Source organism: Podarcis liolepis (genome assembly GCF_965112155.1).
Source record: "Podarcis liolepis genome assembly, chromosome: 15".
NCBI lineage: Eukaryota > Metazoa > Chordata > Lepidosauria > Squamata > Lacertidae > Podarcis > Podarcis liolepis.
The window spans coordinates 13,084,031-13,111,347 of record NC_139566.1 but is presented as its reverse complement, the minus strand read 5'-3'; the positions used below and the strand labels follow the sequence as shown (position 1 = coordinate 13,111,347).

Sequence of the window (27,317 nt, the reverse complement as noted above, 5' to 3'; positions counted from 1 at the left end):
GTCCCACACTCTGGGGAATCCCTATTCCCAGGCCTGCCTGCCACTGGCCAATCCACAGGCAGGCATGCAGTCCTCCCCAGCCAACCTCTGGATTGGTGACATGGCCGTGGCCAGGCCGCAATGCCGCCTGACCGTTTATGATAAGGTATAGGAATCTGAGGCCTTGATGGAATCTAGGTACATATTAAAAAAACATTGTGAAAATGCTTTGTTGAAAAATATATATTGAATTTGCCATAGCTCACCATCACCAGCTAGTGTCACATTTGTATAATGCACTTTAAAAGGTAAAGGGACCTCCTGACCATTAAGTCCAGTCATGACCAACTCTGGGGCTGCGGCGCTCATCTCGTTTTATTGGCCAAGGGAGCCGGCGTACAGCTTCCGGGTCATGTGGCCAGCATGACTAAGCCGCTTCTAGAGAACCAGAGCAGCGCACGGAAATGCCATTTACCTTCCCGCCGGAGCGGTACCTATTTATCTACTTGCACTTTGACGTGCTTTCGAACTGCTAGGTTGGCATGAGCAGGGACCGAGCAATGGGAGCTCACTCCGTCGCGGGGATTCGAACCGCCGACCTTCTGATCGGCAAGTCCTAGGCTCTGTGATTTAACCCACAGTGCCACCCGCGTCCCATAATGCACTTTACACAACACTTAAAACATTCTTGTGTATTTCTAGTGAGCAGAGTCCTCTCTTAATTTTCAAGTTCAGGCGGGTTGAGGGAGATGACTCAAAATGTAGCTGAGAGAAAGAAATAACAGAATTCCCTAAGGGCATATAATGGGCCACGTGTTCTATTTAATAGATTTTCTAATGATCTGCAAAAAGGGTGGGAAAGGGAAGGAGGATGGTGATTAAGTGAAATTTCCAGGTAATGCAAAAAACAAAAAAAAAACCCCAACAGCTGGGATGCCAGCCAGGCATTACAGGCGGCAGGAGAGAGAGAGAGAGCGAAGCACACTTTATGAAAGGGAACTGAGAAATAATAATTTTTGTATTGAAGGGGACAGTTGTGGTGGGTAGGACAGGAAGTACAATTGCCTCATCCTGTTTCCATTGGAAATATCGCATTATTTGCATGCTCTGGTTGTGGTTCACTACATTGGATGTGCTGTAGTTCAGTGGGAGAGCATCTGCTTTACAGGCCAGAGGATCCCAGGTTCAGTCCCCAGCATTTCCAGGTAGGGCTAGAACAGACTCCCTGTTTGAAACTCAACAGAGCTGCTGCCAGTCAGTGTATGCAATATTCAGTTAGATGAACCCAGTGGTCTAAGGCAGCTACCTTTTCTCCTGTGGATCAGCATTTTAGGCTGGGGACAATCCCAGACCCACCAAGTGTCCCTGTTTTCCAGAGACAGTCCTGGATTTACAAAAGCTGTCCCGGTTTCTGATTTGATCCAGGAATGTCCCGCTTTTCCTTAGGATGTCCGTATTTTCATTGGACAAATGTTGGAGGGTATGGAGTTATGCGACCCCCGAGCCAAGGAGATAAATAACTATATAACCTTTAGAAGGCATCTGAAGGCAGCCCTGTTTAAACGTTTAATGTTTTATTATGCTTTTATATATGTTGGAAGCTGCTCAGAGTGGCTGGGGCGACCCAGTCATATGGGTGGGGTTTTTTATTATTATTATTTTTAAATATTTTATTTTATTTTAAAAACAGGACCCCTATTTTCATTGGAGAAATGTTGGAGGGTATGCAATCTCAGCCCTGCTAGGGGTGGGTGTGCAATGAAATATTGGCATGTTTAAGGGGGGGTGTTCAATATAGGAGAGGGTGAACCAGATCTGATGAACATCATATATTTAAATTGCTACTACAACACCTTAACAGTCCGGGGAATTGTCCTTTGTTAAAGTGGTGTAATAGTGCTGAAAATGTATAGTGTGAATGTGACCTTTGTGTCAACAGGGAATTGAGCAGGAAGAGAAGGGTCTTCTTATGTGCTATAGATTTTTTAGGGCTGATTTCCTGAAACCTTTGCAGGCGCTATAGGAAGTCCTGGTGGGCACCAACGCTTGCTCCAAGTCCTGAAATGTCTCTGCGTCTCTGGGTACGCGCTATTCCATTAAAGAACATTCAAAGCACATTCCCTCCCTCCCAAAGGAATCCTTGGCACTGTATTTTGTTAAAAGGTTGCCATGAATTGTGTGGAGTAAAGGACAGAATTATTTGAGAGAAATTATGTGCTTCACATGTGCTTTAAAGGCACAGGTTGCACGCACAACCTGTGTTTGGGTGCTATGAGAGGAACAAGAGCCCTGTATAATTTAAAATAGAAACCAGCAACTGCAAAGGAGGGAAGGAAGACGACTGGAACCCAGGAAGGATCTGTTGTTCTCTGTTGCCATGGCGCTGAATGGCTCTCTTGTGTGGCGTTCGCCATATTGTAAAGGACCTGTTCTTTTTCTTGTTGGAGAAGAAGAGGCAGTCTTTTCAAGTCCTATTCTACCCCACAGGGGTGGAGGTGAGAGAGGCGAAGACGCTTTCCCAGCAATAAGAATATTTAAGCTTGAAAGGACCCAGAGCGTCTAAAGAGCTTTAAAAAAAACTACCCAGACACCTTTTGTACTTAGGCTGAGGGAAACTGAGCTACGAAACTCCTTGCCGCAAAGAAAATGCCACGGCAAAGAATTTAATAATTTCCAAAGATAAGTTTAGTGTCAGTAAAAAAAAAGAAGTGAGTAAACTGCCTGCAGATTCTGCCAAACTCTGCCTCCATCTGTCGCCATTTTGTGACTGGCTTTGGCCCACAACGTCATTTTGTGATTGGTCCTGGGCCTCATAAATCTGAAATGTGAGAACCCCTCTCCGTTGGGTTTATGAAGACTTTGCCCACTCCTCCCTTTTTGGTGGATTTACTCAGGAGGAATTGCCCATAAGCAACCCAGTCCTGTCCGTGTTGCATGTGGGGTCTCTCAGGAGGAATAGCCAATTGGTTATTATGCCACACTCCCAAAGGCAGCCATTTTGTGTTATGCTACATAGAGAGAGCAGCTATTTTGGGACTGGTACCCACGGCACTTTCTCAGAATGTGCACTGGCCCAAAAAGGTGGCTGGGCAAACCATGTCAAATTGAGGGGACCACAGAAGTAAAATGTTTGGTAGAAAGGGAATGAAGGCCTATGGCAGAACCCACTGGAAATGAGCATGGGTCATAACGGAAGGTCCTCATCTCTCTCTTTTTCTCTCTCTCCCCCCCCCCCAAGAGGCTTCCTAATGGATAGAAGCAGCAAGAAAGTGAAGAAGCCTACTACAGGCACAACAGAGCAGGTAATTGGAACTGGTGGGGTTAGGCATTGATTCCTTTTTTTGTCTTCCCCTTAAAAAGAACTTGATTTGAGCATTGTATTCAGGTTATTCCTAAGCTTCTTGAAGAAAAATCTTCTATTGAAAATAGGCCATATTTCAAAAAGTAAAATTCCCGGCACCCCCAAAGTTCTGAAATTATTGAGCTTTTTTTAATTTTTTAACCAAAGTTGTTTAGGTGTTGTTGTTTTTTTGTAAACTAGCAAAAACAAAGAGAGAGGACACATTTTTCAACTTAAACTTCAACCCTCTTTCTTTCTTTCTTTCTTTCTTTCTTTCTTTCTTTCTTTCTTTCTTTCTTCCCCCCCCCCAGGGGGAAGGTGGCAGTGGCATAGCCTCCCCCCAAAAAACAAAAAAATCAGCAACACCCCCCAGCATCTCCAAGAGCCGATTCTCCTCCTCCTCCTCCTCCTCCTCCTTCTTCTTCTTCTTCTTCTTCTTCTTCTTCTTCTTCTTCTTCTTCTTCTTCTTCTTCTTCTTCTTCTTCTTCCAGGGTAAGAAACGGAGATTCCTTATTGAGGTCCCCCCGCTTTGGAAGGGTGGGACTGAGGAGGTAAGTTCCTATGGACCTGCAAAAAAACCCCAAAACAAAAAAAATATTCAAAAATTGGAGAAGTGCAAATTCTGAAGGATGGCTGTGTTTCAGTTTGTGTATTGTTTCAAAAAGTGCAGATTAGGAAGGTTTGCCTTGAAATGTGAACTGAAATGAATTTCACCCCCTAACTGACATTACAGGCTGGTACAGAGAAGCTAGCAGAAGAGGAGAAGGCCCTCAGGAAAGAAGTGGATAATGTACTGCAGGGCGAATTGGCGAAGCTCTTAGCTGAGAAGCAGGAGGAGGCAGAAAGGGGGAGCCCAGCATTTCAAGATGAAGTACAGAAAGGCAAGGCGACAGAGAAGTCCAAGGAAAGGAAGGGAGGCCTAGCATTGCAGAATGAAGTAGAGAAAGCTCAGACAAAGTCCAAGGCTGATACGGAGCGTGAATCACCTCAGCGTGAAGTAGGAAAAGCCTCGGCAAAGAGAAGGTCCAAGGCGGAAAGTGAGCCTTCCTCATCATGGGATGAAGCAGGGAAAGGCAGGGTGAGGGAGATGTCCAAGCAGGGAACGGAAGAAGAGAACACCCAGGAGGAAAGTGAGGAAACTGAGACCCAGGAAAGCAGGGACAGTGAATCACCGCAGGCTGAAGCAGAGGAATCCTCAGAGAAGGTCAAATGGAAACTAGGCTCTTTATCAAGCAAAGATGAGATGAAGAAGGAGGAGGAGGGGTAAGAGAACCCTCCCCAAAAAGCACCAGCTTGCCTCAACCTGTCCCACATGTAGAGATTAGCATCACCGCATAGTGCATGCACACACACACACCTGCCCCCTGCCTGCAGTGCTGGGAGTCTCAGATATTTTCTGCCTCCTACACTGAAAAATCAAAGTGATGCTTGGCTTGGAATAAATTTCAAAATAATAATGGCCTACTCCCAAATGAGAATGGAAGCAAAGCAACGACGGTCTTAGCACTAGCAAACAGGCAAGTTCCCGGAGTAAAGATTGCGACCATTTCACCCCCCACCCCCAGTGCTACAGTTGCCACACTTCCCAGGGCTCACTCATGGTTTGGTTCAGCGTTGCATCTGAGGCCAGTTGGGGTCATCGTTTTTCTCCCCCATCGTTTTTCTCTATGGGAGATGCCATAGAACAAACCTTGGTCCCAGCTTGTGATTTGCCTGGCGCAAGACAAACCACAGGCTTGGATACAACACTTAGCCAAACCATGAAGTAGGGCATGTCCACACTTCTGCTTATCCCTTACCTAGAAAGCCCAAGTGGACTCTCTAGGCACAGGTCCGAGTGGCTTTGCCTTTGCTCTTCCACTTTCCCTTGTTTATAGTGCTAGACTGAAACAAACAGGAAACCCCACTGCCGTTTGTTCCGATTCAGAGCTAGAGATCAGGTTTCCCTGGGGGGAAGTCAGAGGGCAAATGGAGGTGTATGTAAGCCTTAGCCTTGGGTAGCCTGTGCAGCAGGCAGCAGGACCAGGAGAGGAATGTACCAACTAACTAAAGTCTATTGACTTGAAGGCGTCTACTTGGTGGGAGACAACTCTGTACTTTCTGATTTTATCTATCGATTTATGGTTTGTATGCGGAGAGTGCCTTTCCTTCAAGTAACTCCAAGCTCCAAGCAATTGTGGGTGGGTGGAGAAAGCAAGCCAATAATTTGGGGCACTTTTCCTTGTGACCACATGCTGCCCTGCATTGTCACCAGCAAACACTGGATGTACCCCAATTTCCTGGAAAGGTATGTGCCATTGCATATGACTGGTGCTAAGTGTTTTGCAATACACAGTTGATCCCCCACTCCCTTCCTGACTCTAACAGTGTTTTATACTGAGTCAAACCATTGTGGTCTGTCTAGTCTATACTGACTGGCAGGGGCTATCAAAGGTCTTAGGCTTTCCCAGTGTGGTAAGAATTCACTTCTATACCACCTTGTTCATTACCCAGGTGAGGTAAGGTAAAGGGACCCCTGACCATTAGGCCCAGTCGTGGCCCACTCTGGGGTTGCGGCGCTCATCTCGCTTTATTGGCCGAGGGAGCCGGCGTACAGCTTCTGGGTCATGTGGCCAGCATGACTAAGCCTCTTCTGGCGAACCAGAGCAGCGCACGGAAATGCCGTTTACCTTCCCGCTGGAGCGGTACCTATTTATCTACTTGCACTTTGACGTGCTTTCAAACTGCTAGGTTGGCAGGAGCAGGGACCGAGCAATGGGAGCTCACCCTGTCCCGGGGATTCGTACCGCCAGCCTTCTGATCGGCAAGCCCTAGGCTCTGTGGTTTAACCCACAGCGCCACCCGCTTGCCTTCCTAGGGGAGGTACCACCTTTTAAATAAACCATGGAACCAAGGGAACTAATTCAAGTCCATCATCCACGAGGGACCCAGTGTTTATTTCTATTGCAATAGGACAGAGCCAGTTAAAAAGGTCTGTCCCAAGGCACATCAGAACAAAACCTTATATAGTAGTTCAAACACAGCAAGCAAAGAATCATAAAACATCTAAACATTCTCAAACCTATGTCAGGAAGGGCTACAGGTCATGAAAAGCAAAACACATATGGCTCCATTCCATCAGCTTCACCCCCTAATTACCTTGTGATGACCAGAAATGCCTAGGTCATTTGACCATTTTAGGTTTGGGACGTCACACGTTACCCTGGCAACCTAGCTCATGATCCGTCTCTATTGACGTTCCGCCTTCTATCTTTCAGGAAACTTCAAGGATTTTTGATTAACACGTGGTAGACTTAGAATAACATCCTGGGGGACCTTGTGTTTGTGCCACTCTCAGGGCTCACAGGGCTAGATAAGATTTCTTGCTTATGACCGAAAGAGCATAGGGTTGTGAAATGCAGGCCTACAAAACCGTCGCACAGAAAGCAAACCTTTTCTTTCATGCATTCTAACTAAAAGCAAAATACTGCAACATTATTAAAATAAAAAATATACACCTTGAATTCCTAATTCTTATATTACCAGTACAGTGGTACCTTGGTTGTCAAGTTTAATCTGTTCCAGAAGTCCCTTCGACTCCTGGAATCATTTGAAAACCAAGGAGCTTCCTGCACTCAATCAGAAGCCGAGTCAGACATTTGGCTTCCAAAAAATGTTCGCAAACCAGAACATTCCTGGGTTTGCAGTGTTTGGGAGCCGATTTGTTTGGGAGCCAAGCCGTTCGACAAGTACTGCATTACCTGGAGGTGGCAACACCGAATGGCTGGGGAGCCCCTGCCAGATGGATGGGTTGTTGTTCTTGTTATTAAACCTGGGATCCTTTGCTTGCAAAACAGGTGCTCTTGCTGCTGATCTGCGGCACTGCCCTTCAAATGCAGTTCTTAAGTTCTAGGAAGCTACCTGTTACTGTGTCAGACCACTGGGTTCATCTAGCTCAGTATTGTCTTGAGCAGGCATGGCCAAACTTGGCCCTCCAGACGTTTTTGGGACTACAATTCCCATCATCCCTGACCACTGGTCCTGTTAGCTAGGGATGATGGGAGTTGTAGTCCCAAAACAGCTGGAGGGCCAAGTTTGGCCATGCCTGGTCTAGAGTGACTGACGGTGGCTCTCCAGAGTTTCAGGCAGCAAGCCTTTCCCAACCCTACCTGGAGATTCATTAGGGATTGAAACGGACCTTTTGCATGCAAAGTGGGTGACTTTCCACTGGCCTCCTTCCACACACAACCTGAGTACTTTCTATTACCTGAACTCTGCTTCTTTTCTCTCCCCCCCCCCCACTTTTTTGCTGCTCTTTCAGACCATCTAGTGCTGGAAGCTTGTGGGCTAAACACAAAGAGGTAAGAAAGCTGGGGAAGAAGTGGAGTTCCCCATCACCTCTGGTTCTCATAAGAGGCTGGGTTGAGAGTGCACATTGGGTGTGCTTTTAAAACTTTTTAAACTTCAATTTACAGAAAATAAGAGAGATCGGAGAGAAACCGCTGGAGGAAATTGGACCACCTGGTTACTTTGCTAAGTAAGACCCCCCCCCACACACACACACCAAGCCCTGTGCAATGACTAACTCACCTGATTGACATAGGAGAGAATACTTCAAGAGCTTTTCTAGTTTCCAGGTGGGGTGCATTCACATCCCAGCAAATCGAGGTTGTGCAAATGGAAGCTCTTGTGTGACAAATCTTGTTCCCCCAAAGACGGGACTTATTAAAATAAGAGAAGTGCACTGGCATGTGTGGAATAACAGTTGCTTTGAGGCAATGTCTAACCTTTGCACAAACAAATGGGAAAGAATGCTCATTAAATAGACAGCATTGTCTAATCTCCGGGCAAACAATCTAGGATAAATGCCCAATAAACAGGCTGTCTGGAAGCTCCCAGAGTGTAGGAACATAGACATGTAGGAAACTGTATTCTACTGAGTCAGATAATTGCTCCATCTAGGCAGTGGCATAGCGTGGGTTGCCAGCACCTGGAGCGAGGCAAGTACTGCACGCCCTAAAAAGCAACAGTGGCAGTGGCTTCAGACACTCAACAGCCCCAGAGGCAGCTCCTGGGTTTGCCACATGCCTCCATCCAGGGGCCATCCAAGGCCAAGCTTCTGAAAGCTCAGAGGAGGGCCCGAGCCTCACCCTTCGCCTTGCCCAGGAAACCCAAGAGTTCTCCGGACCAGGGGAAGGGCTACTACTCCCTCTGATTTGGAATTAAAAACTCCCTCCAGCAGCGTTTGCGGGAAGGTGGCCATTGGGTGCTCAGTCATGGATCCTGCCCATTGGGGACTGGTAGGGTGGAATACAGGGGGCCCAACAGGTGGCAGCGCCAGGGCCAATGGCAGGTGGAGCCAACTAATTCTAGTTTTGTCTCCATCCTCATCCTCCCTGCTAAATTTCACAAGGGCAACTGAAGCTAAGGAAGAGGAGGCTGGTGGCATTGCCACCCAGAGTGGTTGTAAGTGAGGAGGCAGGCCGGTGGGGCCTGGCTGTGGGTAGACTGAGGTTGGTGGGGCAATGCCTCATTTGCCCTAATGGACTGTCCTCCACTAGCCCTGCTTCTGACCATGGAGACACAGACATGCCCAAATTAAAATTCCATGTGGTCATCACTCAACAAGCAGTTCCCTTCCTGCATCCATCGGGCAGGGTCAGAGCAAACTAATCCTGGCCCACAGTCTCGCCCTCTCTCCAGTTAGCATCCATGTTTCCTGAAACAGCCTTAAAAGCCAAACCATTAGCAGTGCCAGGGGAAGCAGATCAGTTTCCACAGCTACAGGCTTTTAGCCAGTCAGCACTAATACAATTTTGGGGATAACTCCCCTGCCACCAGGGATTATCATATCAGGAACCTACCACTTATGGAGTTCATCAATGCTTTTTACACAAGCACACACACACACAATTCCAAGGTAGTTGAAACAATCTCAAGATGGGTTGGGCTGAATGATTCAGGACAGACAAAATAAAGCACTTCTTCCCACAGTGCATAGTTATATAGAATTCTCTCCCCCGACAGGCAGCGGTGGCCACCAATTTGGATGGGTTTAAAAGGGGATTAGGCAAATTCATGGAGAGTAAGGCTATCAAGGGCTACCAGCCACAATGGCTATGTTCTGCCTCCAGAGCCAGGCAGCTTGAGGTGGCTACCTCAGGCAGCAGAAGCCCCCAGGTGGCAGCCCCACCAGGCACCCTGCCCCTAACAGTGATGGCCCAACCTGACTAGTCCCCACTTTTCCCCAAGCAACAAGATGTGACTTTAACCTGAGCCGTCTCTTTTTCTTCAAGGTTAACTCAGAGAATCATGCGGGATCTTCCTACTTTCCAGAAGAAATTGGTAGGTCTGTGCATTCAAATCTTGATTTGTTCCATCACTGTTGAATGTTAAGCTAAAGCACCTTTAAATGTCAGGGAGTGATGCCAGGGGCTGACCTGGAGGCTCTGCCAATCTCCCTAAGACACAAGTGGGGAACTCCTTTTTCAGTGTTCCCTTCTAAGCAATTTTTGTGGAGCTACATGCCACAGGTGAGCATGGCTAGAGGCCAAAGTGGGTGGAGCAAAGAAAGCTCCTTTGTACAGTAGGCTAGTCTCTACCTACACACTCACACCCCCCTCTCTGTCCTCCCTCCAGGCAAGCAGGAGGTATTAGTTCAAGGAGACATCCTGTCTAGGTAAAAACTCTCCAATGTTGTCCAAACCTGGATCACAATTTGAGTTTACTTACTACCCCCACCATCCCTAAGCTTCCTGGATGCTTTCAGAACCTCAGGGTGATGCTTCTTAAAAAACAAAACAAAATACCTGGTGAGCATCTGTCTCTGTTGAGACCAAAAGCTCCTCTCTCATTTATAGGCTCAGTATTATTTATTTACATATATATATATATATATATATATATATATATATATATATATATATATATATGCAGGTTTTGGTGTCTTCGGGTGTCTTCCCGTGTAAGAGTTGGGGTGTCTAGGCGACGTTTCGACGAGGTCTCACTCGTCATCTTCAGGCTGGTGCTTTCGGCTTCTTGTTACTGGAACAGAGCAGGATCTCAGTGTTTGAGTTCCTATAAATACTGTTGAGGGGGTGTGGTGTATAGCCTCCAACGTTCTGGGCAGAGAGGAGGTTCCCAGGTTAGTGTGCCTTTTCTTCTTTTGTTCCTTAATTACTTGAGGGATATCTTGAGTGATTTCTTGAGTGATATTCTGAGTACCACTTAGGTGGGTCATTAGGTGTGGATTAGTTGCTAAAGCTTTCGTGTCTTGACCTCTTGAGCTTGTGAAGAGTTTTTCTGAGAAGATGGCTGTACTGCACTTAGTTGTGCTCTGGCTTGGCTTCGTGTATAGGGGCGAGCTGTGGTTTTGTGCCCTGTGCCAGCCAGATCTGTGTAGGGATTGCAGGGGGGTGCAGCATCCGGAGGTGCCACTATGGTTTGGTTACTGGATGGTGTTTACTTACTACCCCCACCATCCCTAAGCTTCCTGGATGCTTTCAGAACCTCAGGGTGATGCTTCTTAAAAAACAAAACAAAATACCTGGTGAGCATCTGTCTCTGTTGAGACCAAAAGCTCCTCTCTCATTTATAGGCTCAGTATTATTTATTTACATATATATATATATATATATATATATATATATCACCTTTATCTTCCAAGGCTCTCAAGGTGGTGTACATGGTTCTCCTCCTCCCCATTTCATCCTCACAACAACCTTGTGAGCTAGGTTAGACTAAAAGATGGTGAGTGGCCCCCAAGGTTACCCAGTTAGCTTCATGGCAGAGTGGGGATTCGAACCCTGCTCTTCCATGTCCTATGCCAACACTCTAACCATTATGCCACACTGGCTCTCAGTAACTAACTGCTCTGTTTAATGGCAGGGTTCCTGTTATCCTGTTTCTTTCATAGGTTCAAAGAACCTCCCTTCCTAATACTTCTCCCTGCCATGGAGGGGAATGCTGCTCTACATAATCCCCCATCCCTTTGCATTTAACCTCTTGGTCTGCATTTAAACGTTTTATTCTTGGACGTTTGACTGTGCATCAGTGAACTGTGCTTCTGGATGGTAGTGACCCCACCATTTCCCCTTCAGATGTTGTCCCCCCCCCCCCAGCAATCCATGAACAGCAAATGAGAAATAAACCAAGGTAGTGGGGAGAGGCATGTTGAGGCAAACCATGGTTTATTGTCATGTGCAGACAAGGCCCAATGTGCTCTGAGTTTCTGGGGTGTGGGGAGCAAAGGTCATAGTGGAGCTCAATACTGGACTTATAAGGGACAAGCTGTAGTGGGATGGGCAGGTTTGAGAAGAGGACCACTCATATGGCTCTGTGCTGCATTTACTGGTGTTGAGGGAGCAGACAGGGTGTAGTGAGGGGTTGGGCTGTCAGAGAACTCAAATGAAAAGAGAAACGGGGGCGGGGAGGATCACCCATGTTTGCTTACTTGTTCCATATCCAGGATGGAAATCAAAACAGATAATACAATTGGTATTCACTGTCATAGTTTTCAGTTCACCACCACCAATATGCATTGGGAAAGGTGTGGAATAATGTAATTCATTACTTGAAATTTTGCCATAGCAGACAGCGAGCCAAATTGTGTGGGTTTTGTCACTGAGGGGTGGGGTGGAGCTAACACTTGATAGAGTGTCCCTTCTAATCTATAAATGTTATTGCAGAAATCTTCAGATGTGCCAGAAAAGTATAAGAGAAAGAATATGCATCCAAGGTATGAAACAGGGATAATCATGGGCTGGTACAACCACTTTCAAATCTGGTGGGGCGGGAGGGGTGCCAAAAGCATTAGGGGAGAACAAAGCCTCCCTGTGGTATCTCCCAATCAGCATGAAAGGGGAGCTTCCTTAGTTACTGGGAAGCAGCCTTATCACTTTTTGTGCTGATTGGCGCCAATCAGAGTGAAAGGAGAGTCAGCCACTGAGGATTGGCTCCACTGGAGAAAGTGCCGTGGGAAGGACACTGGGGAAGAATCGTTCTATATAGGCTCCAAATCTAAGCATTTAGGAAGACTGAAATCCCAAGGTGCTTTAGTTTCCAGAGAATGGTGTGCAAGTTCTGTTACGTACCATGAAAGGGAAACACAACTTAAGTCAACTTAATTCACTCCAAAAGAAGATACTGGAGCACAACCATTGCCTGTATGTGTGCCTAGAAAATAGTAGAACTAGCTTAAAGACAACACATGAATCATTGCACTATATCCCTATTTGTTCTCTCTGGGACACGAGCCTTGGCAGTGTGTATGGAGGTCCTGGACTACCCAGACAACAAGACCTCTCTCTTGGCCACACTGATATTTTCCAAAGCAAAGCAAATCAATACATTTGGCACCATCTTGGCTGCAGGAGTTGCTGGAAGGAGGCATCCAAACCCCTATGGAACTCCATTCTCCATCTAGGAGAAGGACCCCTGTGTATTATTATTGTATGATTATAACATTGCTGTATAATCTTAGAAGGTTGTATCATTTTAGAAGGGGACGTGACTGTGACTATCATGTAGGGGGCCCTGAACTTTTGAAATTGCTACAACTCTACTGGCCACAATAGAGATGGAAGCTCTTGGGCAACAGGACAGATTTTTGACCTGGACTTACTTTCTTTCTTAAAGGTTAGCTAAACTGCTCAGCTCCGAGCTGCCCACCACCCAGGTAGGCATCTCAATTTATCTTTGTTCTGCACTCTCATCCATGAACCATGGGATCCCTTGACATGCTGTAGAGCAAAGGAGGCCCTGCCCCACCAACTTCTCTCTTTTTTTTTTTATATAAAATTTTTATTGATTTTACAACACTTTTAAGAAAAACAAACAAACACTAAAAATGACAAACATACACGTATAATTTCAAACATATTTTCATAAACCTCTTTTCTTGGACTTCCCCATACCCCCCCTCTCTGCATCCCAATGTCCATAATTCAACTAGCAACTCCCAATTGTTACTTTCCAATCTTTATCATCTTAGTCCTCTTTTATAGTCTAGCCTTGTATCCCTGTACCCTTTTGCTTCTGGAAACCACAACATTTTAGCATTCATTAAGTTTATAGTAGTCCTTAAGATAGCTTTTAAATTTTTTCCACTCTTCTTCCACCGTCTCTTTTCGTTGGTCACGGATTCTGCCTGTCATCTCGGCCAGTGTCATATAGTCCATCACTTTCATCTGCCATTCTTCCACAGTGGGTAAATCTTGTGTCTTCCAATACTTTGCGATGAGTATTCTTGCTGCTGTTGTGGCATACATAAAAAAAATTCTATCTTTCTTTGTCACCAATTGGCCGACAATGCCCAAGAGAAAGGCCTCTGGTTTTTTAGGAAAGGTACATTTAAGTACCTTTTTCATTTCATTGTAGATCATTTCCCAGAAGGCCTTAATCTTCGGGCATGTCCACCAAAGGTGATAAAAGGTACCTTCAGTCTCTTTACACTTCCAACATTTATTATCGGGCAAATGATAGATTTTTGCCAGCTTGACTGGGGTCATGTACCACCTGTATACCATTTTCATAATGTTTTCCTTTAAGGCATTACATGCCGTAAATTTAATACCGGTGTTCCATAACCATTCCCAGTCAGCTGACATAATGTTATGTCCAACATCCTGAGCCCACTTAATCATAGCCGATTTAACTGTTTCATCCTGTGTGTTCCATTTCAACAGCAAGTTGTACATTCTAGATAAATTCTTAGTATTGGGTTCTAACAGTTCGGTTTCTAATTTTGATTTTTCCACCTGGAAACCGATTTTCCTGTCCTGTTTAAAAAATTCCATTATTTGACGATATTGGAACCAATTTTCTACTTTATGCTTCAATTTCTCCTGACTTTGTAGTTTGAACTGCCCCACCAACTTCTCAGCCAGTCCCCACCTGCCTGCCTTCCTCCCTCCTTAGAACCTGACCGTGGGAGATGGCTCCATCAGTCAGCTTCTTCCTTCCTAGTCTCAGCGTTGCCCCTTGTATAACCCATCAGGGAGGAGGAAGATGGGGTCAAAGCTAGAATTAGTTAGCTCAGTCAGTGCCTGCCATTGGCTCTGGTGTTATCTACTGATGCGTTGTGCCCTGCCAGTCACAATATGCACCAGACACCTCTGCCTTTTCATTTAAAAATCAAGAAGGCAAGCCTGGTGAAGGACTAACAACAACAACAACAACAACAACAACATTATTATTACTTGCCGTTGACCATCAGTTTCCAAGGCAAGTTAAAACAATTTAAAATCCAGAATTAAAAACTCTGAAAACAAATAACAGTCAATGTGGTTAATCCGAAGCTTTTCGTTTTGTTATTTTTCTCTTTACGTACCTTTTCATATATTTATTGTACCCTCATTCCATGACACTGCAATATAAATCAGGTTTCTTTTGTTATTCTTACTGGATATGATCCCTGAAGATTGTGGGGGTTTTTTACATTGGCCCAGTGATTGTTCTTTGTTTTTCTTTGCCTTCTTCCCCATCCTTATTATGATACAATTTCTGACTTGGTTATGAAAATTATTGTTATTATGCCATTGATTTTATGTTTAGGATTTTTAAAAACTCAGTAAAAATATACTGCACACACAATAATGACAGTTGCAGGAATAGGGGGGGTCCTGAAAACACAGGTGTCAAAAGCAAGAGCTAAATAGGTTTATCTTCACCACTCGGCTGCCATTTGCTCTGGTCTAGCAAGGGTATTCCTTATGGACACATGGTGACTTAGTGGTACAGTGGGGTTGCAAGCTGGAGGTTGCAAAAGATACAATATAGAGAGATTTGGGAGACAGGAAGTGGGTGGGGGATGCATGTGTGTGTGTGTGATTTAGAATTCGTATCCTGCTCCTTCCATGCTGCGTAGGACTTTCAGACCCTCAAGCAATCTCATCATACACCAGGAAAACCATGAAACAAAAACCTGCAGAAGGAAAGCAGCATTAAAAAAATAAAAATAAAATAAAATCAGAAGCCAATATTATCCAAAGTTAACTGCAGATAAATCAGTTCCTAAAAAGCATTCCCCCCCCCATAAAAAGCATGTCCAAAAAAGATTATCCCTAAATGTGCTTTGGAAAGTAATGTACTATATCTCATGGAGCTGAGAGTTCCACAGCCTAGGTGCCCCTGAAGAGAAAGTATATATCTCTGCATTTCCCTGCCTTCCACATTTTCAGGAGCAGAGGCTCAGAGAGCAAGGCCACCCTAATTACCAGACAGTGTGTGGACAGACTCATGGGAAGGCAGATAGTCCTTCAAGGATTCAGATCCCAAACAGTTGAAGGCTTTAGTGAACATTCACAGAGTTGGGTACTGGCCTCAGCTGATCATGCGCTGCTGACCTCCTATCTGGACTACTGTAATGCACTCTGTGCAGGGCTGCCCTTGGAGACTATATGAAGGCTGCAGCTAGTGTAGGGTGCAGCTGTTAGATAGGCAAGTGGGGCAGCTCCGTGGGACCATTTTGTCACCAGCCCCGAAAATGATGCATTGGCTGCCAGTGAACTATGGGGCCCAATTAAAAATATTAGTACTAGCAAAAGAGAGTGCCTTTCCCAATATCATCCACCTTGAGCCCTATGACCAGAAGGGATACCCTGGTGGTGCTGCCTCACTGCTGAGTGCTGCCCAGCGGGCATTGGCCCATGATAGGGCCTTTTCAGTGATGGTTCCCCATTTGTGGATGCCCTCCCCTCTCTTTAGTAACTTTTGGGAGGAATTATGAAACATTCCTGGTTGCCCAGGCATTTGAAAGTTTCTGTTCCTGGCAACCTTGAAAGTATTACCTGTGAGCGTGTGTGATTGTTTGTAGACTCTTTGGGAGGAAGTGCAGGATATAAATTTAATTTGATGATGATGATGATGATGTTGATGTTGATGATGATGATGCAGGGAGCAGTTTCTGGGGTGGAGCATAGTGTGCCTTCTAATGTATCCCTGTTATTGCAGCAAATGAAAATGAGGCATCAGCTGTCCCTGAAAGACTCAAGGTACAAAAGCAGAAATGCTCTGAAACACTGTGGGTACTTTCAAATCCATGGCAATGTGCAGAAATGTTGGCAAGAACCAAGGGCAGGGGTAGGGAGCTTGTGGCCCTTCCATATGTGTTCCGTATAAGCAGAGTCACCCCACCCATGAGGTGGACTGAAGAAACCCATCTCAGGTGGTGGAAGTAAAAGAGGTGGTGTTCTGCCTGCCCCATCACTTCTGCCACCAAGAAGGAAGCGTTCTGCTACATGGTGCTGCTGATCATCTTCCAAAACCATGGTGAGAAGCCAAACGACAATGCTTTGAGGAGCGCCCAGGCCCCTGCCAAGTTCAGCAAGTGCTGGGGCATTCCTGAGTGCCATGTTGCCAATCAGTTCCCTGCCCCAGAACAGGGGTGGAGAAGCCAAGCGGCAATATTTTGAGGAAGCGCCCCATCTCCCAGTGAGTTTGGTGCACGGTGGCAGTGGAATTGTTGCGGGGCAGAAGGGAAGGACAGTGGCATAGCGTGGATTGCCAGAGCCCGGAGCCCTTCTGCAAATGGCCTTTGCAACATAATTCAGTTAAAAGGTAACTTAGTATCCAGATGTGCCTATTTACAGTGGTTATTTTCACTTAGCCCTATTTCTCAGTGAATCCACCAATTTCTTAGTGAAATTACACTTTTACCAGTAAAACCTGCACTGAACTAGTACAGAGAGCAATAAAGCAGCCATGTCTGACCCCTAGTCAGCCTCAAGACTCCTCCAGTCACAAAGCAGCACATTATTCACGAGACTCCCCTTTGTGAAACTGCTATAACAAGTATTGATAACTCTCCAAGCAGACTTGTCAAAAGAGCAGATATCTATACATTTATCTGTGAAAATGGATGCTGGAGTCAAGGTATTCACAATTTCAAAAGAATGGCCAGGAAAAGGCAATCAGTGAACATTATGAGGTATCTTGACAGACAGGAGACAAGCCATCCTCTCAAATTTCTGTTGTAGACCACCTCTTTCCCAGTGTGCTTTCTCTTGGAAAATAGGATGTTTCTCTGAACAGGACCTTCTCTCTGTTTTAAAGGTTAACTCAGATCCTGAGCCAGGATTTATCTGAAGATGAGGTAGGCCGCTTATTCTTGTTTATCTTTCATCCATGAATGGTGGGTTGCCCAGCATATTTGGATTGCTGGCCGGGGGGTGGGGTGGGGGGAGGCACTTTGAAGGTCAATAGTTGTAATTTTCCAAGGTGCTTACCTGGACCCTCCATCTCTTTAAGATGTGTTGGGTGGCAGACAGGGAGAAAGTGTGTAAGGGAATATGCCTGGATAGCTTAGTTGGTTAGAGTGTGGTTGCAGGTTCGATCCCCGTATGGGACAGCTGCATATTTCTGCATTGTAGGAGGTTGGACTTGATGATCCTCAGGGTTCCTTCCAACTCTTTGATTCCATGGAATCAGGTCTTTGCTTCTTCTTTTTTGCCCAAATTATCCATTGGTTGGGATAGAGATGAGTGATGCAGTTGGCTAATATTAGACTCTGTGCTTTTATGGTCTTATGAGCCCCATGTTGGCTAAACTGTGGCCCTCCAGATATCATTGGACACTCAATTCCCATCAGCTCCTGCCAGCCTGGCCAGTTGTCAGGGAAGATGGGAGCTGTAGTCCAGCAAAACCTGGAGGGCACCAGGTTCGTCACCTCTGCTTTATATTGTGCGTGTATTGCTTCATTCACTTCAAAATACGATAAGCCAGCCCTTTGGAGGGGAGACCCCTCCTGCTCTCAAAGTCTTGCCTTGATTAAATTACTTTTTTTTTTTTTGCTGGAGAGTCACCCTCTAATTTATAAATGTCACTGCAGGAAGAGAAGGATGAGTCAAAGAAAACGGACCTCCATTCTTCAAGGTATGAATCCAAGTGAGGGTGACCTTGAAATGCTGCGCCTACTTTCAAATTTGTGGCAGAGGTGCGCCAGCCAGTGTTGCCAAAAAGCACAGGGCGCAGGGAGGGCGAACTCCTCAAGTGTCAAGGACTGGCTGGATGAGGAAGAGTGGTGGGAGCTGCCTGCCTTAGAACCGCCCCCCCCCCCCCGGGGAGGACACAGAAGATAGCAACTTAGATCCTGGATCATGGTGGTGGGACACTGGGGAGCAATCTGGGAAAGGGATGAGCTGGGAGGTGCTAGAAGCAGGTGGTTTGAGCAATTGTGGGGGGTGTAGAGGCTGAGAGTCGCAGTATGAGCGCAGACTCAGACAGAGAGGAGTCCTGAGATACACAAATTTAATGAATAAATAATAATGAAAGATAATTCCCTTTGTAGGCACAACAAAATAATATCCTTTACACTGAGTTAGAGACCACAAGTATTTATTGTGTCCCTTGCCCCTGGGCAGAAAATATTTATTGCCCCTAGAGCTGTGTGCAAACTCACCTCTCACAATATGGTGGCCTTTCTGGAAGGAGTAAGAGCCACTCCAGGGGTGGCATGGAGCTGGTACCTCTTGAAGAGAGGATCAGGGAGGCTCTTCTGTCCTCCTCCTATCTATCTCTCCCCAGTCACAATGCAATGCCTCCTCAAATTTGCCACCCCAAACAACTACCCCATTGGCCCACACTGTTAGTCCATCTAGTGCAATATTGCCTACAATTGCCTCTCCAGGGTTTCAGGTGGGGGTTTCTTCCAGTCCTACCTGGAGATGCTGGAGAATGAACCTGGGATCTTCTGCATGCTGAGCAAGTGCTTTAGCACCACAACATTGACCAAAGGTGGCTTTGCCTCCCCTCTCCCCATAATCTATGAACCTTCTCCTACAGCCTGTCAACTCTAACCCTGGATCTATCTTTCTCCTCCTCATCATTTCCTGCAGTAGCAAGACAGTGCCCTTTGAGACCTCTCCTGAGGGAAAAAGGAAGGTAGGGAGTGCAGAGAACTGTAAGCTTTTGGTATTCAGGAGGACTGTCCACCTGCTGCTTGGACCCAGCCTCCAGAGAGTGTGACACTAGGCATTTCCTGTGGCCACCAAGCCCATGAAAATCGTGCTGGTAGGATGGTTATGTGTGGCCCTTCTTGGCAAGCCTGGTGTAGCATGTAAAAAGAAGAAAAGACTGGATCAGACCAAAGGCACATCTAGGCTGGCATCCTTGAGGGCTTTTGCCGGCCTTGAATGGGTCCTCGTTTGGCAGGAACATAGGAAACTGTCTTCTACCAAGTCGAAATACTGGTTCGCCTAGCTCTGGGTTTCCCAAACTTTGGTCTCCAGCTGGACTACGATTCCCATCATCCCTGACCACTGGTCCTGCTAACTAGGGGTGATGGGAGCTGTAATCCAAAAACAGCTGGAGCCCCAAGTTTGGGGACCCCTGCTACAGGGCCGTCTTAAGCATATCCGGCGCTGTGGTTCAAAGATCCCTCTGCCCCCCCCTTCCCAGAGTTGTCGACCTTTCCCCAAGCCTCTGCAGGGATCGCTCTCCTCCTGCGGAGGCTTGGGAAGGAAGCTGCACGCCTGCCAACCATATGGTTGACAGGGCATAGCTAGCGGGCATGCAGGGAAAGGGGAGGACTCCTGCAAAGCCGCACAGCTCCCCCACTCGCTGGAGTGCCCCTGAGAAGCCAGCACCCTGGTGCAACGCGCCAGTAAGCCCAATAGGAAAGACTGCTCTGCCCTGCTATAGACCAAGCCAGTTGCATAGGAGGTGAAGGACAGGGATCAATAGTGGTCCCTCTACAGATATTGGAGCATGCTAAGTTTTAATGCAAGCCATGTGGCATCCACTGCTGCCTCTTCCTAACTTGAGGAGGTGGCAGTGAACACAGCAGGCACGGGTTGAGGCAATTGCAACATATAATTCAATACAGTATACTGAACCATTTTCAAAGCCCTTTAGAGACAGCTGATGGGGACAGATGATCATCAGCACATGATGCCAGTGCTCAAAAGCTTGCCACATTGAAGCTTGGGACCTGCCTTGCTCTTCAAAGGAAAGAGACAGGGGGCAGGTAGTTTGTTGGCTCAACATCTATCTCAGCTCACAATTCACCTGCTGTCATGGGCGTAGTCAGGATTTACGGTATGTTGCCAGGGTGGGCCACCTGTCATCATCTTCTGTCTGCCTAGCAGATTTAGAATGAAATGTCTCAGTAACAGTTGTTTTAAATTACCGGTACTTTCTTTTGGCCCCAAGTGCTCAGGAAAATGTCAAAATCTTTCTACAATTTCTACTTTTAGTTAAGTCTTTTTTTATTTATTTACTTGATGGGGAGCCAGTTGCCCCTCTGGCTATGCCTGTGCCTGCTGTACCTTTAACCCCCGCCTTGCCTATGTATCGTTCAAATTTCTGTGTTAAATAATTTGGCAGAAGCAGAAACTTGAGTCAGAGTACTTCATCTAGAAGTGAGGGTAGGGGAGTGGCCTTATTAGGCCAGCCACCCCTCACCCCGCAATGTGGGGCTAATCATACTGACCTGTCTTCTATGGTTCTTGGAAATATCACGCTGGAGGTAAGACCTGTGAAGTGTTTTGAACATTATGAGTGAACTAGTGCAAATGCTAAATGTTGTTGTAGCTGTCTTTTTGATGTTGGTCTGCCTTGACCTGGATTAGGGTAGCCATATTTCAAAAACTGAAAATTCAGACACAGAAGTTGTCGAGCTATTGCTGTTGTTGAGCTATTGGGTTGTTGCAAAATCTCCAGAAAACTTGACATTTTCCAGCTATTTTTAAGGATATTCGCCAAAAAAACAAGACTTCCAACATGGATTGCCATATGCCCATGTTTTCCTGGACATTTTATCAATTTTTGAAAATTCTGCTTGAATGCTATGTCCAGGGAAACCTGGATGTATGGCAGCCCTACCTATATAGTGATTTTTAGTTAACAGATTTCTTTACCTCCTCTTCTTGCTCCTAAACTCTTAAACTCCTGCCCAACAGGCTGAAGGAGCTGCAAAGGATGGCACACAGCAGGGTGGATCCTTGCCTTCAACTGTAGGTGAGGTTGTATCACCGGAGTGGGAGAAGGACCAGGGGCAGAGGAAGGGGGTGCGGTAGAGGCAGGCTGTCCCGGGTGTCAGCACTGAGGGGGGTGACAAAATGCTGGGCGACACTCACTGCAGGGCCTGCAGTGTGCCCGAGCCATGCGTCTCTCCTGGGAATGACATGGTGGCTTGGGAACCTGCAGGCTCCGCTCTTCCCCAAATGGTCCACCCACCGCCTCCCCCTCAGCTGTAGAGTGGCTGAGTGGGAGGAGGCAGGCAGACTCCTTGGAGGCCCCACAGAGCGTTCTGCCCCAGCTTGCCCCGCCCCACGGGCAGCTGGCCCTGCCCCTGGCACAAGGCACATGTGCCACCCCAGGTGCCCGATCTGCTTGCTCTGCCGCTGAGAAGGGCCCCTAGATAAGTGAATGGGCCTGCCCCTGCCCCTCCCAGACTTCTCCTGAAAATCTACCAGTGCTTTAGGGCACATTCATCCTGGACTTGAAACAATAGATGAACCCAAATTCACCCATCCTTCTGCATTCTGAATTTTGACATGCAGATCCCTGTCAAATAATGCGTTCAATTATTTAATTTTATTTATTTAAGGTATTTATATCCTGCCTTTCTCCCAAGTTGGGATTCAGCATCTTAACACTTTATACAAATTAATGAAAACAAACGATTTAAAAACATTAGTTGAAATACAACAAAGCACATTTAGAACCAGCAAATAAAAGATAGATTGCCCTGGCAGCAATATTCTTCCTCCTCCTCTTCTTCTTCTTCTTCCCCATCAATTATTATATTTATACCCCACTATGGGCAGCTTACAGCAACCTAGTGATTAGCATTGTCTGCATCTTAGTTTTCAAAAGCTTGTCTGAACAGGAAGGTCTTAGCCTGCTGGTGAAAGATAACAAGGAGAGAATCAGTCTAGCTGCTCTTGGGCAGAAATCCCACAATCTGGGAGCAGCCACAGAAAAGGCTCCCTTTCTTGTCACCAGCAACCATGCCCCTGATTTTGATGGAATTGAGAAAAATGCATATCTAGGGTCATGTGTGCATTTTATATGCCACTTTTCTTCTGAGGAGCACAAAGTGGCATAAATGGTTATTTTCCTCCCCATTTCATTATCATAGCAATCCTGTGAAGTAGATTAGGCTGAGAGACTGTGGCTGGCCCCAAGATCACCCAGTGAGTTTCATGGCTGAGTATGTCCTATTATGGAAATTTGGAGTTTGTGTGGGAATTGTGTATATTAGGAGACATCCACACTAAAAACACTGGTGAATTTTCAGGATGAAAAACAAAAAAAACCAGTTGGTGAACTGATGAGGAGAATGTGGAGAACTCAGCTTAAGACTGGAATAATGAGAAACCAAAATGGACATGTTTGCCCATCCTTACCCAATGTTCAGCTTCTTATGCCTTGTTTCCTCACTTCACACAGGAAGCTCTGTCTGGAACATGGGGCAAAAAATAAGCCACTGGAAGATGGCCCACCAACATGGGTATCACGTGGGCCAGCTTACTCAGGTGTGTGTAGATGCAGCTAAGACAATGGAGCAATGGGTTCCTCTAGAGGGAAGGGAAAAAAGATGGACTGTGCTCTTAAACAGACAACCCTTGTTAACAGAGGCTGCTCACTGGTGGCAGATTCGATATTTAACGCCATTGGGGAAGGCCACAGTTGGGTTTTCTTCCTCAGGCGGCAAAATCTGTCATCCAGATTCAAGGTGGGGAGGAGGGATGGGGGAGAAATTTGATTTCATTTAAATACAAATCTATCCAATTTGCTGTTTCTGAGAACAATATACAAACTGAAGCACGGATCTCCTTCAAAGCTTGCGCTTACCTGAATTTTTGCAGTGCAATTCTCCAACCAGTGTTTGCAAAAAATGCTTCTATTAGGGGAAAGTCAGCGTACAAACAAATGTATTCATGAAAAGGACATACAAGAATGCATTAGATAGAGGGAAATTGTTTGTAAAAACGTGTGCATTAGTCCAAACTGCATATAGAAATGTGTTTATTGGAAGAATTTCATACTAAAATGCTGGTGAGTTTTCATGAATATATATATATATATATAAAATAAGCAAACAAGCCCCTGAAGATTGCTGCAAAATGTGGCGAACTGGATTTAAGATTGGAAAAAATGAGAAACAGAGAGAACTGAAATGGAGAAATCCTTCCATCGCTAGGTGGGGGAAGGAGAATGGTTGCTCTCTGGATTTGATGTAGCTGAGATATTGTGAGTGTGGTGGGACTGACAAAGAGAACCTATATCTAATGTAGGGATTGGAATCTCTGGGTACTGATGCATGGCTTTGAAAAGGGGGAAAGCTGCTAATCCGTAACTGACTGGTCCTTTTCCTTTCATCCTAGGATAAAATTTACAAGCAAAGGCTAGTGAAACATGAGCGGGACACCAAAATATCTGTAAGCCTCTTTCAACAATTCGACCTTTCAGTTGTATTGCAAGGAACACCGTGACCTGTGATAACACCACTTCACTTTTGGGTGGTGTTATTTATTGATGAGAAGTATAGACCTCAAAACACTTTGAATGTTTCCCTTAGAGCAGAGCTGGGGAACCTCAGGCCCAGGGCCAAAAGTGGCCCTCCAGGCCTTTCTATCAAGCCCTCAGCATTCTCCACAGTCTGTGTTGCACTCTGTTAAGAGTACTGTCACCTGTCTGAAACAATGCCTTCTTGCTTGCCTGGACGGTAAACAGAGAGGTGTGTATGGGTTTTTGGGAACCTCTGGCTTTTTGTTTAAGGGGGATATAAACAACGGGTGGCGCTGTGGGTTAAACCACAGAGCCTAGGACTTGCCGATCAGAAGGTCGGCGGTTCTAATCCCCGCGACGGGATGAGCTCCCATTGCTCGGTCCCTGCTCCTGCCAACCTAGCAGTTCGAAAGCATGTCAAAGTACAAGTAGATAAATAGGTACCCCTCCAGCGGGAAGGTAAAGAACGTTTCCGTGCGCTGCTCTGGTTCGCCAGAAGTCATGCTGGCCACATGACCTAGAAGCTGTACGCCAGCTCCCTCAGCCAATAAAGCGAAATGAGCGCCACAACCCCAGAGTTGGTCACAACTGGACCTAATGGTCAGGGGTCCCTTTACCTTTAAACAACAACAAAGAAGTTTGCTGTACACAAATAAATGTTGCATCCAGTGCCCCACCCACATTTTGCCTCCTGCTGCATCCACTTCTGCATTTCACTAGCCTACTGTGTACAAAGGTAAAAGTTACATCTGCCTCTGGCCCCACCCACCAGTACCATGTGGCCCCTGTAAGGTGTTGCACACATGGTAATGTGGATCTTGGGTTGAAAAGGCTTCCCTGCCTCTTCCCTGGAGGCTGACCCACAGGTACCTTTGCTCTGTGCTTTCTAGGCACAGCTCCATGTTTTCCAGATCTGCATCTGTTATGTACTGAGTTGAATAGGATCCAAACTGCAGCAGTCTGATTGATCCTAGAACAATAGGATCCAAATTGCAGCAGTCTGATTGGTCCTAGAACAATAGGACTCAGAATGCAGCAGTCTGATTGGTCCTAGAACAATAGGACTCAGAATGCAGCAGTCTGATTGGTCCAAGAACAATGCAGCAGTATGATTGGTTGGCAGGAACCACCCAATCATGCTCCAGATATGTGAATCCACAACCTGATTGGCTTACAGTAGAATTCCAGAATTAACCAATCATGTGCAGCCCATTGTGTAAATAATGTATATAAAGCAGATACTTTGAGGGGACTTTCATTCATTCCTCCTCACCACTATGAGCTGAATAAAGAGCATGAAATCACTTTGCGACTCTGAGTATATTTCAGCATCCAAGTGGCCTTTTTTGTCCCAGCACTTTGTCTGGGAAAACCTGCACGTTACTGCTGAATCAGAGCAAATGGCAATCTGCTTCAAATTTGACTGCCGTTTGCTCTGATCCAGCAGTAAAATGTGGATTTTCCCGGGGGAAGCACCAGGACCAACCCCCCCGCAACCCCCCAACCCCTGGCATTCAGACATGGAAAGCCCAGACCTGTGCCTAGAAACACAACACCAAAGGAAGTCTGGATGAGCCCTCTGTTTAATGTTCCTTTTGGACTTTGGACTTGTATTTTTTTTTTTTTACAATTATAAGTCGCTTCAAGACCCTTTACAAAGCTGGAGATGAATAAATGTAATATTCAATGATGATACATAATCATTTAATTACCATAATTATAAAACCATTGTTATTATTAAAATGTTCAAAATGTTCAGATTTTTTTTAAATCACAAGGGGTGGGGGGAAATGGTTGAATTTAAAAAGTAAGCAGAATATCACCTTGAAGTGATGGTAGCGGTGGTCGAGGGGTTCTGTGTGTACTTTAAACGTATCTCCCTAATCCCTTGCTCACTTCCCCATTCCACAGATGCCCATGCCACTGCAGGAAGTGATGGAGGAAGAAGTGTTTGACATCTTAGTGGAAACCCTGTTTGGTGAGGAGAAGGCTTGTGTACTGCAAGTCTAGGGACACATATCCCTCTTGAAGTCAAGCCTCCACTTATACATTGTCCCCCTGCCCCAAAGTGGGAGGACTTCTGTAAAATGTGTTCATACTAATATACAGTGGTACCTCGGGTTAAGTACTTAATTCATCCCGGAGATCCGTACTTAACCTGAAACTGTTCTTAACCTGAAGCACCACTTTAGCTAATGAGGCCTCCCGCTGCCGCAGCGCCACCGGAGCACGATTTCTGTTCTCATCCTGAAGCAAAGTTCTTAACCTGAAGCACTATTTCTGGGTTAGCGGAGTCTGTAACCTGAAGCGTATGTAACCTGAAGCGTATGCAACCTGAGGTACCACTGTATACGTATAGATATAAAATTCAGAAATGATCATTGTAATTTACACCCCATCTGCACCATACGTTTGAAGCAGCAGCATGCCACGTTAATCAGTCAAGGCTCCCCCAAAAGACTCCTGGGAACTTCAGTTTGTTGAGGCTGCTAAGAGTTGTTAGGAGACCTCAATTCTGCTCAGATAGCTGGAATGCCTAGGGTTCCTTGGGAAAGGGGATTTGCTCTCAGAATTGTAGCTGTATGAGGGGAATTATAGATGTTAGATTACATGGGGACAAGATGGAGCCCTGCAGGACACCGGAGGAAAGCATTCATGGCAGCAAGCACTGGCCCTGCCTCCCATAATAGCTTTCTGGAAACAACCCTGGAAGTAGGAGCAGAACCACCGATTGGCCACTGTGAGAATAGGATGTGGGACTAGAATTTAGGGTTGCCATATTTTGAAGATAAAGAATAGGACACTATTATACTATGGCGGCTATTCAAAGCAAATGAATGCAATTTGTCTCGAATTTTGCCCCTGAAAGAGAGGACGTGTCCTGGGGAAAAGAGGATGCATGGTGGGCCACTGACCTGATTCGGCAGCAAGGCTCTTTTTATATTCTCATGATCATGGAGGGTGAGGTTCCTACAGAGGTGCGGGCATCTCATATGTTGCTTAACACCAGCTGCTGGGAATCGTTACAGGTGAGCAGAGTTTCTGCTGCCCTCAGGTCCAAATTGCAGGCTTCTCGCAATGCTAGAATGGATGATTCTTTGGCCTGATCAAGCAGCCTCATCTCAGGAGAGGCAGGGCAAGGTCCCAGAGACTCAGGTCACTTATGCACCCTGCCATATTGTGATGGTAGAAACTGCGGAAATGTGTGGCATGTAAAAGTAACCTCTTCCCCCTCTACCACCCCTCCTCAGACTACCACAAAAAATTAGGATCAGAGCACCCTCTCACCATGCAGATGGAGCAGCAGGTGGAACACCTTCACCTCCAGTTGCAGGGAAGAAGAGTTCTTTGAGTGAAGATGCTGTGCAAACGACACCCCTCCTACCCTTTGCCCACCAGTACCTTGAAACCACCTTGAGAACAAGTAAATGTGTATGTGTTTTCATCCCGCCCCATCCTGTGGTTTTTCCCCGCCGCCCTGTGGGCTGGGGCAGCAAAGGAGGGCACAGGACCAGCGTGTGTGCTGCGAGTCTCTGAGAGTGCAGCATTAGATTCAATTTGCATA

At 46.1% G+C, this 27,317-nt stretch overlaps 1 protein-coding gene across 1 annotated transcript; it reads left to right on the top strand.

The window, feature by feature from the left end:
- The first annotated feature begins 1,030 nt into the window (after window positions 1–1,030).
- LOC310694517 (uncharacterized protein) lies at window positions 1,031–27,197 on the top strand. The gene is made up of 17 exons (XM_083477646.1): window positions 1,031–1,184; window positions 3,218–3,281; window positions 4,053–4,582; window positions 7,620–7,659; window positions 7,774–7,835; window positions 9,595–9,643; window positions 11,986–12,035; window positions 12,935–12,974; window positions 16,250–16,290; window positions 17,351–17,390; window positions 18,126–18,169; window positions 19,132–19,177; window positions 21,196–21,253; window positions 22,691–22,776; window positions 23,629–23,682; window positions 25,664–25,730; window positions 27,004–27,197. Exons 2-17 carry the CDS (start codon window positions 3,228–3,230, stop codon window positions 27,102–27,104), a joined length of 1,362 nt encoding a protein of 453 aa, XP_083333772.1. The 5' UTR covers window positions 1,031–1,184; window positions 3,218–3,227; the 3' UTR covers window positions 27,105–27,197.
- The last annotated feature ends 120 nt before the right edge of the window (window positions 27,198–27,317 follow it).